This window comes from Hesperophylax consimilis, chromosome 20 (genome assembly GCF_061612785.1).
Source record: "Hesperophylax consimilis isolate HC1 chromosome 20, BYU_Hcon_1.0, whole genome shotgun sequence".
In the NCBI taxonomy this organism is placed as follows: Eukaryota; Metazoa; Arthropoda; class Insecta; order Trichoptera; family Limnephilidae; genus Hesperophylax; species Hesperophylax consimilis.
Genome location: NC_142855.1, coordinates 21917490 through 21931649, shown reverse-complemented (window position 1 = coordinate 21931649; position 14160 = coordinate 21917490). Strand labels below are relative to the sequence as shown.

At 33.8% G+C, this 14160-nt stretch overlaps 2 protein-coding genes across 3 annotated transcripts in view; one reads left to right on the top strand and one right to left on the bottom strand.

The window, feature by feature from the left end:
* Positions 1–13561, top strand: part of LOC149414335 (uncharacterized) — a 109818-nt gene extending 96257 nt beyond the window's left edge. For both annotated transcript variants that reach the window (XM_089643982.1, XM_089643983.1), the window contains exon 6: positions 13300–13561. In XM_089643982.1, the coding sequence (XP_089500108.1) occupies positions 13300–13404 (105 nt within the window). In that variant the 3' untranslated portion in view covers positions 13405–13561. The remainder of the gene's footprint in view (positions 1–13299) is intronic.
* msi (RNA-binding protein musashi) overlaps positions 1–14160 on the bottom strand; it is a 234574-nt gene that overhangs the window by 36769 nt on the left and 183645 nt on the right. The gene's annotated exons all lie outside the window — the stretch shown is intronic.

Sequence of the window (14160 nt, the reverse complement as noted above, 5' to 3'; positions counted from 1 at the left end):
CAGCGCGGCGCTAGGCGGTCTGGCGAGGGTAGCAGGCGCCGAAAGCGGACTTCCACGGGCCGGTGCCGGTGATTGCGCTACTGTCGCCTACTAACTAACTAACTAACTAACTAACCATCACACACGGGGACACATAAGACGAGAGGATAGACCGCCGCACAACTATTTATTGATAATTCTCGTTGCTTCATTCATTTTAACCATAGCAATACCAGAGCTAAAATGCCAATCGCCACTATTTTCGATATAACTTACTTATTTTTGATAAAAATATTTTTTTGTAACTGGTGCCATTATATAAGCAGAAAATTTGTTAATATATTTATTAAAAAATATATTTGTATGAATGCTATGTAGTTTTTTCAGGATAGCTACCGCTTATATTCAGAGAAATGTTTTTTTTTTATAAAAAATATAATTTAACGAAGACATCCGTCAATGCTCTCGAGTTTTATTATATATTCCAGCTAAATAAGTATGTTCCGTTATTATTCAAGTTCTGTGAACCAATAACAGAACTTGAAAGGAGAACCCATGATGAAATAATAACAGAACTTGAATTTATGACTTTGAAATTAGTTGAATTGTAAAATTATATTGGGATTTCTTGTAAACAAATAAATACATTTGACATGGAATTTTGCGACGATCATTTTCACAGATAAAATAAACATGTTTGCAAGTGACGAACCGACAAGCTACAATTATATTAAGGCGATGCCATACGTAGTAATGAAAAATCATGTTTTTGGTTTGAAAATTTGGTCGCCTAGAAATGTTGAGATGCTTTATTTAAATACTGCGAGTAGAATACATCTTGGCCTTTGAAATAATCGAGTATTTTTTAGATAAGTCTTTTTATAAGCCCAGAAAAAAATAATGTATAAGGCCTATGAAAACTGCTTTAAAGTTCAAAATCTCCTTCTTACGAACCCATTTTCGATTATGATTTTATTGTATAATGTGAAAAATTAAGTTATTTATAAAATGATCAGAAAAAAAATAAACATTTATGTCTGAAGATCCACAAAATAAAATAAAAGGCACTTTTTGGCCATGTTTTTTTTCTTGCACAAATCAAGACAGGCGGATGGTGTTAAGCGGGAATTTAAACCTTATCGCCATCTACGTAAGGGTTATTATTGATAGCGGCTCAATTTAAAATATTACACGACGTAGTGCATCGCCTTAAGATGAATTATTTCCAGTAAAGTTTTTTAAACGTTTTTTTTTTTTAAATAATAGTCAATTATTTTTCTGATAATTGATAATTAGTTTTTTTTTTACATTAACCCCACACTGAGGAAAATAATTTCGTTCAGGACCTATGCCATCTTTGGGGATGCTGTGAGGAAGGTTTTTTTAGGGAAAGGAGGGAGAGAAAAAAATATGATGTGTGGGTAGGAGTCTAGGGATCAATCTGTTTAGGAGTGAGGAAGTTGGAGAGGTGACCGAAGCAGCCTCTCCCGATCTGGTACCCCACACAGCTGGTGGTGAGGAGCATCTTGAACACAACCCTGCCAAATCATCGGCCGTAGCTTTCCACTAGGAGTGACCTCTGGCAGAGGTGCTGGTTATCCAATAAATGGTTCCCGTGGCGGCGGTACCCAAGATTGTTTTTAAATCTTTATTAAAGTTTGGCATAAGTATATTTAGCTTGTCTATCTGCTTTGCTCTGGTTGTATGATTATATGAGGTGTTGCCCTTTAGTCCTCGCGTTACACTAAACCCTAGAATACAAAAAACTGTATTTCGCTTCTTGAAAAAACCTTGCAGGGTCGGATCGCGAACAGATCATTTGGTTTTATAAACAGATCGAAGGATTATATCAGACTTAATATTTATAATAATAATAATTGGATGATTTGTATAGCGCCGTTTTTGTGCAAAATCACCTCAAGGGCGCTGTACAAACTTATAATACATTTCTACAGTGATCTACGTTATAACTTAACTATTTATGGAGATAATATACAGTACAATACTTACCTGGTAGGTCACTTGAGATTAACACTTAATTAACATTAACTAATTGTTTATTAGCGAAATTTAGATACAGGATTTAGGACATAATTGGAAAATTGAATATAATTGGACTTTCTCTCCGGAATGGTATATTTAATTTAAGGGTATGACATCTTAAAAAGGTAAGTTTTTAGTTTAGACCTGAATTCTGTTGGACTTGTTATGGATCTTAGTTCCGGAGGGAGTTTATTCCAAGCCTTCGGCCCAGATACTCCTAAAGCGCGATCACCAAACTTAGTATTTGGCTTGCGCTTAGGTCTCAGTAGCTATCAGTAGCCTCATTGATTCAAAATTCAAAAAAATATTTATTGCACAAAAATACAAGAGCACAAAGGGTATACCTTATAGGTTACATCCTATTTCTTCCAGCTAACCCAACAAATACACATTATACTACATAACACAACAATTACATGTTAACAAATGTAAATAATAAATAAAAAAACAGAGGTATTTAATTTATGTAAGGTATTCATTTAAAGTGTAGTGACATTTGTTTAAAATAAATGTTTTTAGTGGTGAATTAAACTTAAGTATGTCGGTTATTTGTTTGATGCTACGTTGAAGGTTGTTATATACTTTAATGGCCATGAAGTGTGGTCCTTTTCGAAATATAGTTTTGTTTGCTTTTGGGATTAATAAGTTTTCTGTGAACTTTGTTCATTCGATTGTTGATAACAAATTTGCTTTACAAAGATTCGTTCTTATTTATTCCTATACTTATGTTGAGCTATGTTCTGTTTAGTGTATAATACCCAATTATCCAATCTGGCATTATGAAAGTTTGTTTAATTAACATGGTTTTAACAATAAACATTTCATATTTAGGTATGATTTGAGATTTTCATGGCCAAAAGTATTATAGTGATTTGTTTTTGGGGTATTATGCCGTGTTGCGCCATCTCCTTCTTTAGCCAGCATTGCAGTGTCCATCATCGGGGCAGATGTGTAATGATTACATAGATTTCATATTCTGTGGGGGTATTCTGAAGTCCGTATTCATTACATTAATGTTATCTTAATTGTTTAACAATGATGTGGCTGTTATTAATTTATTTAAATGTGTTTTATTAGTTAGGTTTTGTGAACATACTTCGAAGCGGGGAATAAATAATTTACCTTACTTCATTAATTAATGTTATATTGGGGTTATTGGTTCTTTTATTGATCGATTTCATATCCGTAAATTTACTACGTGTATTTTAAAAATAAAATGTGTGCATTAAGCATGTCCATATTTTCTATATATTTAGGTGCTTTACAAAATACGTATTACTACCTACTGATGAAAAGCTGTTGGATATAAACGAATAATCTACACTTTATTACTCTATGGTATTCTATGTAAGTTGCAAGATAATTTTCTCTCAAAAGGATTTAAAACTAGAAATTCATAAATACTTATTAAATTTATTTTTGTCATTTTTTAGTGTGTAAAAAAAATAATCCTTATCTGATTCTTTTGTTTCAAACTTTCGTTTGAAAGTCGCTAGTATTAACTCTCAATAATTAAATTTTACAATTTGAGGTTTTACTCTATTTAAAAATAAATAATATCGTCTAGTTTCTAGCCATGTATTTAGTTGTACTACTGTGTATGCGTTTGACACAAACCTCAAGAGTTGCAGAAATTGGTTGTGGAACAGAGCCATGGCTGTCGTTTGGTTGGCGATCCCTGGTGTCGATGGGTTGGAGAAGTATTCAGGTGCGCGTAGGCAAACAGTTTACCTGCAAAAAAAGAAAAAAACAATACATTAGAAAATGATTTTTTTGTACCAAAGTTCTACATCTTTTAAAAAAAAACATTTGTATGGTTTTACTTTATTTTATTTTATTTATTAGCGTTATAAACAGTCTTTATACATGCATATATGACAGTGATCAGAGTAGTTATGTCATTGACCAATAAAATAACGACAAAATTAACAATAACAGAAAAATACATAACAACATACCTAATACAAACAATTCTGATAAAGTACATCAATTATCAAAAATGTATTAATCAATTGAAATATTGAAAAAAAAAAATCAATGAAATATTAAGTTTTTTGGTTAAATAAGATGCAGAATCACTTTTTTACGGATGCTGTGAATTTAGCTAGGTTCGTGTGCAACACATCGATGTTTGGGCATAATCTATTAAATGTGCTACATAATCTATTAAATGTTTGGCTGAAGATTGAACCGTTCTCCGTAGAGACTGAATTCAACCGCGCTAACAACTGAGCCAAATGCCAATTGGGTAGGACCAACATTTATTTCGTATATTGACTGCTCTAATGTCAACCGATTTCAGAGAAAACAGAGTGAATTATAAATTAGAACAGAAAATCTTTTATGCACGAAACAAGGTTACAGGGCGTGAAAAGGGAAAGGATGTGTACAAGAGAAATAAAAAAAATATGTCGCCAGATTACATTGTAAGAGTTACATACTCCTAGATAAATAAAAAATAATAGCCCATTATGGAAATGACATTGCTAAATGAAAATAATTGCGGTGACCTGAAGAGATAATCTGTGAAAATTTCACGACGCCAAATGTCACCGTTTGAAACAATTTCTTAAGGCGATGCACTACGTCGTGTAATATTTTAAATCGAGCCGCTATCAATAACAACCCTTACGTAGATGGCGATAAGGTTTAAATTCCCGCTTAACACCATCCGCCTGTTTTGATTTATGCAAGATAAAAACATGGCCAAAAAGTGCCTTTTATTTTATTTTGTGGATGTTCAGGCATAAATATTTAATTTTTTCCGATCATTTTATAAATAACTTAATTTGCCACGTTATACAATAAAATGATAACCGAAAATGGGTTCGTAAGTAGGAGATTTTGAACTTTAAAGCAGTTTTCATAGGCCTTATACATTATTTTTTTCTGGGCTTATAAAAAGACTTATGTAAAAAAATACTCGATTATTTCAAAGGCCGAGATGTATTCTACTCGCAGTATTTAAATAAAGCATCTCAACATTTCTAGGCGACCAAATTTTCAAACCAAAAACATGATTTTTCATTACTACGTATGGCATCGCCTTAAGTTGTTAATGACTCTGTGTAACACAGCCAGGTCTGAAATAATTCTCCTATCAGACAGTGTTATTAGATGCAATTGATTCATCAAACTGACATAATTAATGTAATCAATAGGAATTCTGAGCTTAAAATTTACGTAGGTACTTAAGAAATTTGTGCTGAACTCTTTCTATATTATTGGAGTGATTTAACTGTATCATACTTAGAATAAGAACTACCGTAGTAAGTCCTAGATGTGACAGCAACTTTTACTGTTTCCAATTTTCGTGTAAGAATCGCTAATATTGCCTTCATTAATTAAATATTACAAATTGAGGTTTGACTGATAAATACTAATATTTTTAAATGAAAACACCTAGAGAGACGAGAAAGAAAAATAAATCATCAGGAAACAGCGTGTGTTGAAAAAAATAAGTAGTGAACCCGGCGTTGCAAGATCGTTACTTTGATTGATGGTCCCATGTCCTCGCATCTGATCCTGCCAACTTAAATTAATCAGGCCCCACGCGACCCCACTAGCCGCCCCCTAACGACGAAACTGAACATTTTCATCACGTATTTTTTTACCACCGCTACAATAGATATTTCTTTTAGAGAAACGTAGAAAATTGTCTCGGACCTTTTGTGGTTATAAGTTTTAATTAAGTTGGGATTTTTTACAATGTGGGGATGACGAGGTGTTTATCCGTTTAATTTATTTTTGTTCTTATATTTATATCTTGTCTTATTAGAGAGTCACAAGGAGGAAAGCAGTGTAAAGGATAAAGCTGTCTTATATTGGCGTTTTCTACGTCATAACCACCGGTTGGAACGTGCGGTTCGAGAGTTTTTAAAATCAATAATTTTACTAGTGAAAATATGTATTCAAGTTACACATTTTTATTACGGCGATCAGAATCGGAAAATAAATTTATATATTCCGCATATTTTTAACGGTATTCATAGTTTGTGGTACGTTGTGAGACTGAAGAACGTTAGGAATAGATTAGCTATACATTTACTCTATACAGGAAGCTCTGAGGGGGAGCTGTCATCTTTGGGGATGCAATGTGGAGAAAATGTTGAGAGGAAGGAATAAACACTGGGTCTTGAAGAGACATGTTGTAGGATGGATGAAACACAGAAGCCGGCAAATCGTTCCACAATAGACCCATTCTTATTGACCGTTGTGTTCGTACAAACAGGTCTCCAACTCGTCTTGGAAGGAGTTTATAATTAAATTGTTCTTTTAGAATAATCAGGGATTTATTAATACTCAACGTATTATAATGGTGACTCGATAGTCGACCTAACTAGAAGCTGGCTAATTGGAATCTGAAACAGTAAGTTTCTCTGAGAGCCTTCCCACTGGCCCTGGCGACTACTGGCTACTGGCTCCATCTTGCGGACTTCCACGCAAACTCTATGCACTGCCATCTGTGCGTGCATCTATAAAGCTCTTACTTCCCAACATTTAAAAATGTTAACCATGTGTAAATGTTGGGCGCGCGTTATTCAAGACTATGCACCTCGAAACATTTTCCATTAAAACACGTGTGCAACAAGAACAGCATTCCCACGTGAGGCCTGTGCTCTAAAGATTAAAGCCGGTTTGTTAATATAGGGGATGAGATGAGGAAGAGAAAGGTCGTGAAATACCTGGCTATTCGGACTTGGCCACCAAACACTCAGCAACTATTCGATTTTGAATGGTCCACGGAGAAAAATAAGTATTGCTGATTTATAAAAATTCTATTAAAAACGTGATGGCACGCCATTTCCTAATAATATATTAGTGTTTATGCAGCTGTTCTTATCCTGGTAAAATATAATGACGAAATCCGAAAACATCCTAACAACACATTCGATTTTTAACGATAGTTTGTAATCTGTCAATTGATGCGTTAAAGGCCTGCAGTCCCGTTTTTAACATGAACACGTATGATTTGACCAGATTTTTAGTAAATTAACAATATTTTGTATCGGTGAGTCTTTTATCCAGGACAATACTGAAAGTATCAACTCCCGCTGTCATTAACCCAAAAAAAAACACTGCCAGTTCATCTACAATCTACATCAAACCCAACGTGAAAAAGCGGATCATATAATATAACAAGATACCAGGCAAACAGAATAGAAAATAGGGAGATACAGTATTTTAGGAAAGAGCACGGAGAGGTGTTGGTAGAAATTTAGTTTATAATGTTCCTTGATGGAAATCCAGCCAAGTCATCTTAGATCTAAGGAACCATTAGCCTTAATATGGTTTAGCCCGCCTTAGCCTTGTCCTTTCAAATTACAAGCAATTGAAGGTTTTTTCACATCGTGTACTTAAGATATTAAAGGACATTAGGCGCAATTTCCATCTATTGATGCTGATAGCTTTTTTTATTTGATGCGATTAGCTGTGTACATGTACAAGAACCGGTAGGACTGTGGCACTTCGGGAATGTCATCAAATATGGTTTTTTTAGATCGTGCCCTTTCAATATTACCAATAGATTCACTGTTTGAGAAATGATATAATGATTTTGGAAGGCAGATGAAATACTCTTTCAAATTTTGATTTTACAAACGGACATAACAATTTTTTTAACAACACTGCATAGGTATTCAAAATCGCTTATCGAAACTGCAATAATAAGACAAACAAGAAAATTATTAATTTTTGTTTTATAATTTTTTTTTCAAATTATACGTTAACGTCTATGGTAAACTTTTAAATGCAAAGATAAAGCTCGGCGTTATCTTTTTCTAAATCTATTTTATATCATATGTATGACAATATTGAATTTAATTTTTTTTAATAGTATTATAGAGAGCCCTGATTTACTAATTACCTTCCATATACCAACTCAAAATAAAATAATAAAATTTATTTTTAATTGCAACAAATTTATCAGGACATTTAGATACTCGCTTGTACCTAGCTTGCACGCAGTTGGCAATACTTCGCAGAAATAATAGATGTGTTCAACTGCAACTGGAATTTAGTTACAAGAAGGCTGTAATAACATACCTCAATATTAATAATAATTAAGGTTAGCATAATATTATTCTTCTGCATGGGTTCTACATCATTACTAATTTGTACATAATGTATAATATCACATGTTTGTAAAAGCCTGTGTGGTCGCATACATAAATAAAGATTGTAATGAGTTTGTGTATTTAGGAAGTATGTTGTAGAGAGATGGGAAGGCTGACAGAGATATTGAAACAAGGGTAAATGCAGGTAATTCCGTTAATGGAGGACTGAACGCGGTTGACGCTAACAAACAATTGTCCAAAGTTAGCGAAGCTAGCAGTCCACAATGGAGTGCCGGTACCTACCCTGATGTATGGAAGCGAGGCATGGAACTGGCAAAGAAAGTAGATTGAATGCTGTAGAAATGAAATGTGGACATCCACTAAGAATTCAAGGGTGATGTAAGCGCAATGAGTAAGATTAAGAAAGGGACCCTTAGATGGTTTGGGCGTGTAGAGCGAATGAACAAAGAGATGAGTGTAAGGAGGATATATGACGCAAATAGTAAAAGAATTCAAGGACGCCCGAGGAACACATGGCATGACCAAGTGAATTAGATACCAGAGCAGGGTCAAGGGTTAGAATAATAGAAAAGTATGTATGAGACGATGTATGAATGTGAACGAGGCAAGGAGTGTGTGCCAAGACCGAGTTGTTTGGTCGTACCTCTCTGCCTACCACTGCGGGGAAATGGCGTGATGGTTAGTTAGTTATTTAAAATAATAATAATAAAATAAATAGTGACAAAAACTGTAATATTATTATTCCGCGTATCTATTGCTGTTTTTCGTACACATTATATTGTGCATATATTTTCAAGTAAATGAGCATATTTTTTTTTGTTATGCGGCATGTTTTAGGCATAAATACAACCAAGTATCCATTACGCAAAGAGCACCAGCTGAAAATGCTACATTTTAATGAGCGCTCTCTAATTAAAAGCCGCACTCCCGATTCTGTCGTAATATTAACCTTCCATTCCACTAAGCATCCCCGCTATCCAGACCCAGTTATGTACTTATGCTAAGTACGGAATAAACGAGAAGCGTTTCAAATTAAAACTAAAAAATCATTTCAAACGATCAATATAAACGAAAAGATACTTTTTATTATTTGAGTTTATTAATTTGACATTTATTTTAAATTAGCTGTACCTCGCCACGCGTTGCTGCGGCTCAGTCTCTCTGTGCAGATAGAGAAACGATAGGTAGTTATGCGTTTAATTTACTTTTAGTGATGCTGTTTTTCTTTTTTAAAACATGTTTTTAGCTGTGTCAGGTGAAATCTATATAATATATAAAAACACAAGCGTATATAGATTTAGATTTGGATTTAGATTTGTTATAACTAAACTAACTAACCATCACGCCGTTTCCCCGCAGGGGTAGGCAGAGAGGACGGACCGCCAAACAACTCGGTCACACCACACACTCCTTGCCTCATTCACATTCATACATCGTCTCGTACATATTCTTATATTATTCTGACTCTTGACATGGCCCGACTCGAGTATCTGATTCACTTGATCGTGCCATGTCTTCCTCGGGCGTCCCCGACTTCTGCTACCATTCACATTTGCATCATCTCCTTACAATCCTTTCTTCGCTCATTCGCTCTACATGCCCAAACCATCTAAGCGTCCTTTCTTGATCTTTACATCAGCCTCACTCTTTGCGGATCTCCACATTTCTCACAAGATCATACATCGTTTTACCACACATACGCCTCAGGGATCTCATTTCCACAGCATTCAGTCTACTTTGTTCAAAACCGGGACGTGATGAAAATTGAAGTAAATTGAAATAAGAAATTAAAGCAAAGCTAGCATTCCACAATGGAGTGGTGGCACCTACCCTGATGTACGGCAATGAAGCATGGAACTAGCAGAGAAAGAATGAAAGTAATCTGAATTCTGTAGAAATGAAATCCTTGAGATTTGTACAGGGTGAGTAGCTACCCACTATTGAATAATCTAATAGCTAGAAGCAAGTAACATTAATGTAACCCTTCCTTAACCCGTCTCACACCGTCGCCAAATCGGTTGCCGATATGGTTTTACATCCAGAAATATTGCGATTTGTGATATATAAACTTGACATTGACCACAGACATATGAATATAATAGACGAGAAGTTAAGGACGAGGGGTTAAAACAAGAGTTGCGGGACGCAGAGAGGAAAGCTGACTGTGATTCGTCAATAAATCAATCTGACAGTAAATAGGCATCTCGCATTATAATATCACCATTTAGTTCTTAAAAGTAAAATCTGCTTTTGAATGAATAGACATTTTTACATGGGAGCGCAAATTACTCGCCACGTTATGAACAAATTTGCGAAGTCCAAATTCGGCAAAAAAAAATTTCTTCTATTTTCAGAGTCGAATATTTCGTTTACGTATTTAGTTAAGACACTTTTATAAATGTTCATAATTTACTTCCCAGTAACAACGATGCGCACACTTGAGAATCGCTACATTCGACCAATGTTGGCTCGATGTGATAGTATATGTTTCTACAACTGATTCATATTATACGACGTGAATAACATATGGAATGTAATACGACAATTGGGTTTATTCTCTTTTTCACATCTATTTTTACAAGTTTTCATATCACAAGCCACTATTTTGCCGTGTTATTTCATAAAATGCCTCGACCATAGCTCGACGCTAGTTCGAACAAGAATGATGACGTCACATTCTCAAGATTCACGGGAAGCTATACGCGAGCCCAGCCGGCTCCAATGGAACCGGTATGGGGAGTGGGGAATATACGCTAAATACGCTTTTAAGGGTAGGTCTACTAATATTCATATGTCTATGGTAGCTACCCACTATTGAATAATCTAATAGCACGAAGCAATTAACATTAATTAAACCCTTCCTTAACCCGCCTCACACCGTCGCCAAATGGGTTGCCGATACAATTTTACATCCAGAAATATTGCGATTTTTGATTTATAAGCTTGACATTGAATATTCACACGTTAATTAAAAATGTCAGTCAATAAAGAGCAAATGCAAAAATGCGCTAAAGAATGCATTTCTAATGCATAATTTTCATCCGCGGTGCATTCATTCTAGCATAAATAATGCATTAGTTAATCGTACGTTCCACGCTACTGCATTGTTTTGTCTGACGATTTTTTCCCCAAGTATTTCCAGAGGTAATTTTCTCTTTGGTGCCTTCTTTGATGTAGGTATGTCATAGAAAGTGCATGATATCAAATAAAATTTTACGGAATAGCATAAAATCATAATAATTGATTTGTAGACTGTCCGTATTGCTTGCCGACTCTAGGAAATTATCATAATATTTAAAATTAGAAACACTAATGAACGTCGTGACAAAAATTACATCACTAAATAGTATAAAATAAATTCGCTATCCGCGTCTGTCTGTTTGTGCGCTTAGTTCTTCTAAACTACGAAACGAATTTTGATAGGGTGTTCACTATCACTTAGAGAATTTCTTCCGGAAGGTTTGTATATATAATACATGCATATTATAATTATAGAAAGTAGTGAAAACTTGATGTTTTGAAATCAAGTCGTAAAAAAATATTTTCAGGTGCTTACATTTATAACGCTGGTTAAACCTTATGAGTACAGATGGCAAAATTTTGCATTAATTTTCAGATTTTTTAGCATTAACAATTGGAAATTTAGCGTTTTATAGCATTTTGAGGCATAATTTAGCGTTTTGTAGCAAAATAGAAAAAATGTATTTCCTGAATGTTTTTAGCGCATATTTTAAGTATTTTTGGTAAAATATATGTTTACCTTCATTCGCAAGTATTTCCATGTGAAAGATTATAAATAATTATTTTTAATATTAAATTAATAAGGAAGGAAACTCTAAGTACGGGTCGAACACAAACACAACAAATGCAGATTGCGATTAACATCAATAGGCGTAATTTATTTCGCACAATTTGTGTAATGTCAAAAAACAATTTTAGCCTACAGTACAAAAATATTAAATATTTATACATAAAAAAGTAACAAAATCTTAAAAAATCGTAATGTAAAAAATACCGATTTTTTGAAATTCTCACATATTATTTTAATACCCGGTATTTTCGGGAAATTCGCGCCTATTTCGCTAAATAGAATAATTTAGCTGAAATACGGCCAAAATCACGTTTTTCGCGTTAATAAATAAATAAATTTCGAAACATAAATATTTTTTCGCGTTTTAAGTTAAAACGAAATTTTGCCATCTCTACTTATGAGATACATCAACATAATGTATCACGGAATTGTATATCTTAAAAAGGCCTACAGAAAAGTATACAACGGTATCAGCTAGTAATATATAAAAATTCCGCAAAACTCGAAAAGTAGTCAATCGATATCGCCGAAAATTTCAAAGTATGTTCTTATTAGTGCCAGGGGTGTTTAGGAAGTGGTTTGAACGGTAGAGAAAGTCGGGGACACCCGAGGAATACTTAACGCAATATCTGTGCGCTGGAATTAGATACGGAGTCGCATCAAGTCGATGTAATGTAGTTTTTAACACTAACATTGTGGTATTTTTTTAAATCTCTCGACAAATGCCTGCGTTGTGGCATTTAAAGAAACACTGTGAATTTATTCATACCTATTATATGTTAAATAACAGAACAAAATACGTTTTTAATAATTTTCGATGTATACTTTGCCATTTTTCCCACAGAGGAATTTCATATAATCAACGTTTCGGCTCTACAGTAGATATTACGATTATAGAGGGGATTTCATGTAATTAATGTTTCGGCTCTGCAAATTAATGTGTAGATATAACGATTATAGAGGGAATTTCATGTAATTAACGTTTCGGCTCTACAAATTAATGTATAGATATTACGACTACAGAGGGAATTACATATAATTAATGTTTCGGCTCTACAAATTAATATATAGATATTACGACTACTGAGGGAATTACATATAATTAATGTTTCGGCTCTACAAATTAATGTATAGATATTACGACTACAGAGGGAATTTCATATAATTAACGTTTCGCCTCTACAAATTAATGTGTAGACATTACGATTATAGAGGGGTTTCAAATAATTAATTTTTCAACTCTACAAATTAATGTATAGATATTATCTTCAACATAAATGTCGAAGCAAAATGACATTTGAAGTCCTTTGCAAAAGTTATGCACACCTTGTACAAGTTTTCACAGTAAATTAAATAATTCTAATGGTTGTTTATCTCTGTCTTTTCCAGATGTACGACGTGAAGCCCGGTGAGCTAGCCCTGCCAGAGGTGGCCAACCTTTATCTGGAGATGGAAGCCGCTTCCAAGGAAATCGAGAAGAAGAACAAGAAATAGAGGACCGAGAGATGCTGCTGTCAGTATCACCCTGCTACCGCTGCTAATGCCAATGCCAATTAGAACAATGCTTTTTTATAATTTATTAAAAAAAATTGAATAGCTACCTATTTATTTGATTGAAAATTTATTAATGTAACTTGCATTTAATAAATTGAGCGACTGTTGTTGCTATAGATAAATACATAATTCGTTTTAATTGTTACCCAGAGAAAGACGAAAATTTACAGGTAGCGTTTATCAGGGCAGATGTGAGATGTGATGATAAATGATTCATGTGATGTGTATATTCTTGGTATACCTTATATTGTAGGTAATAGGCATTATAATCGCTTGACAACCTGAGTCTAGAAACGTTCGATTTCAAGCACAAAATTGGTTTTTATTTATTTTGTAAATAATTTTATAAGAAAGCAAAAAAGTCAATTAAGTGAAACTGTCACAGATAATCTTAGCTATAATACTATATTTTTTAAAGTTGTTTCCTTTACGCGTTCATACATTTTTATTGAAAAAATATATTTTTTAGTGGTTTACATTTATATTGAGTAATTTATTTTTTATTTGTATTCTACTCAAGCGAAACGATAGGAAAACCTTCAATTTATCTGAAGCATATTTTTTGATATTCATAATGTACACCAATTCGTTATAAATATTAATCAAAATAGTGATTTAGCATTAAGGCGATGCACTACGTCGTGTAATATTTTAAATTGAGCCGCTATCAATAATAACGCTTACGTATATGGCGAT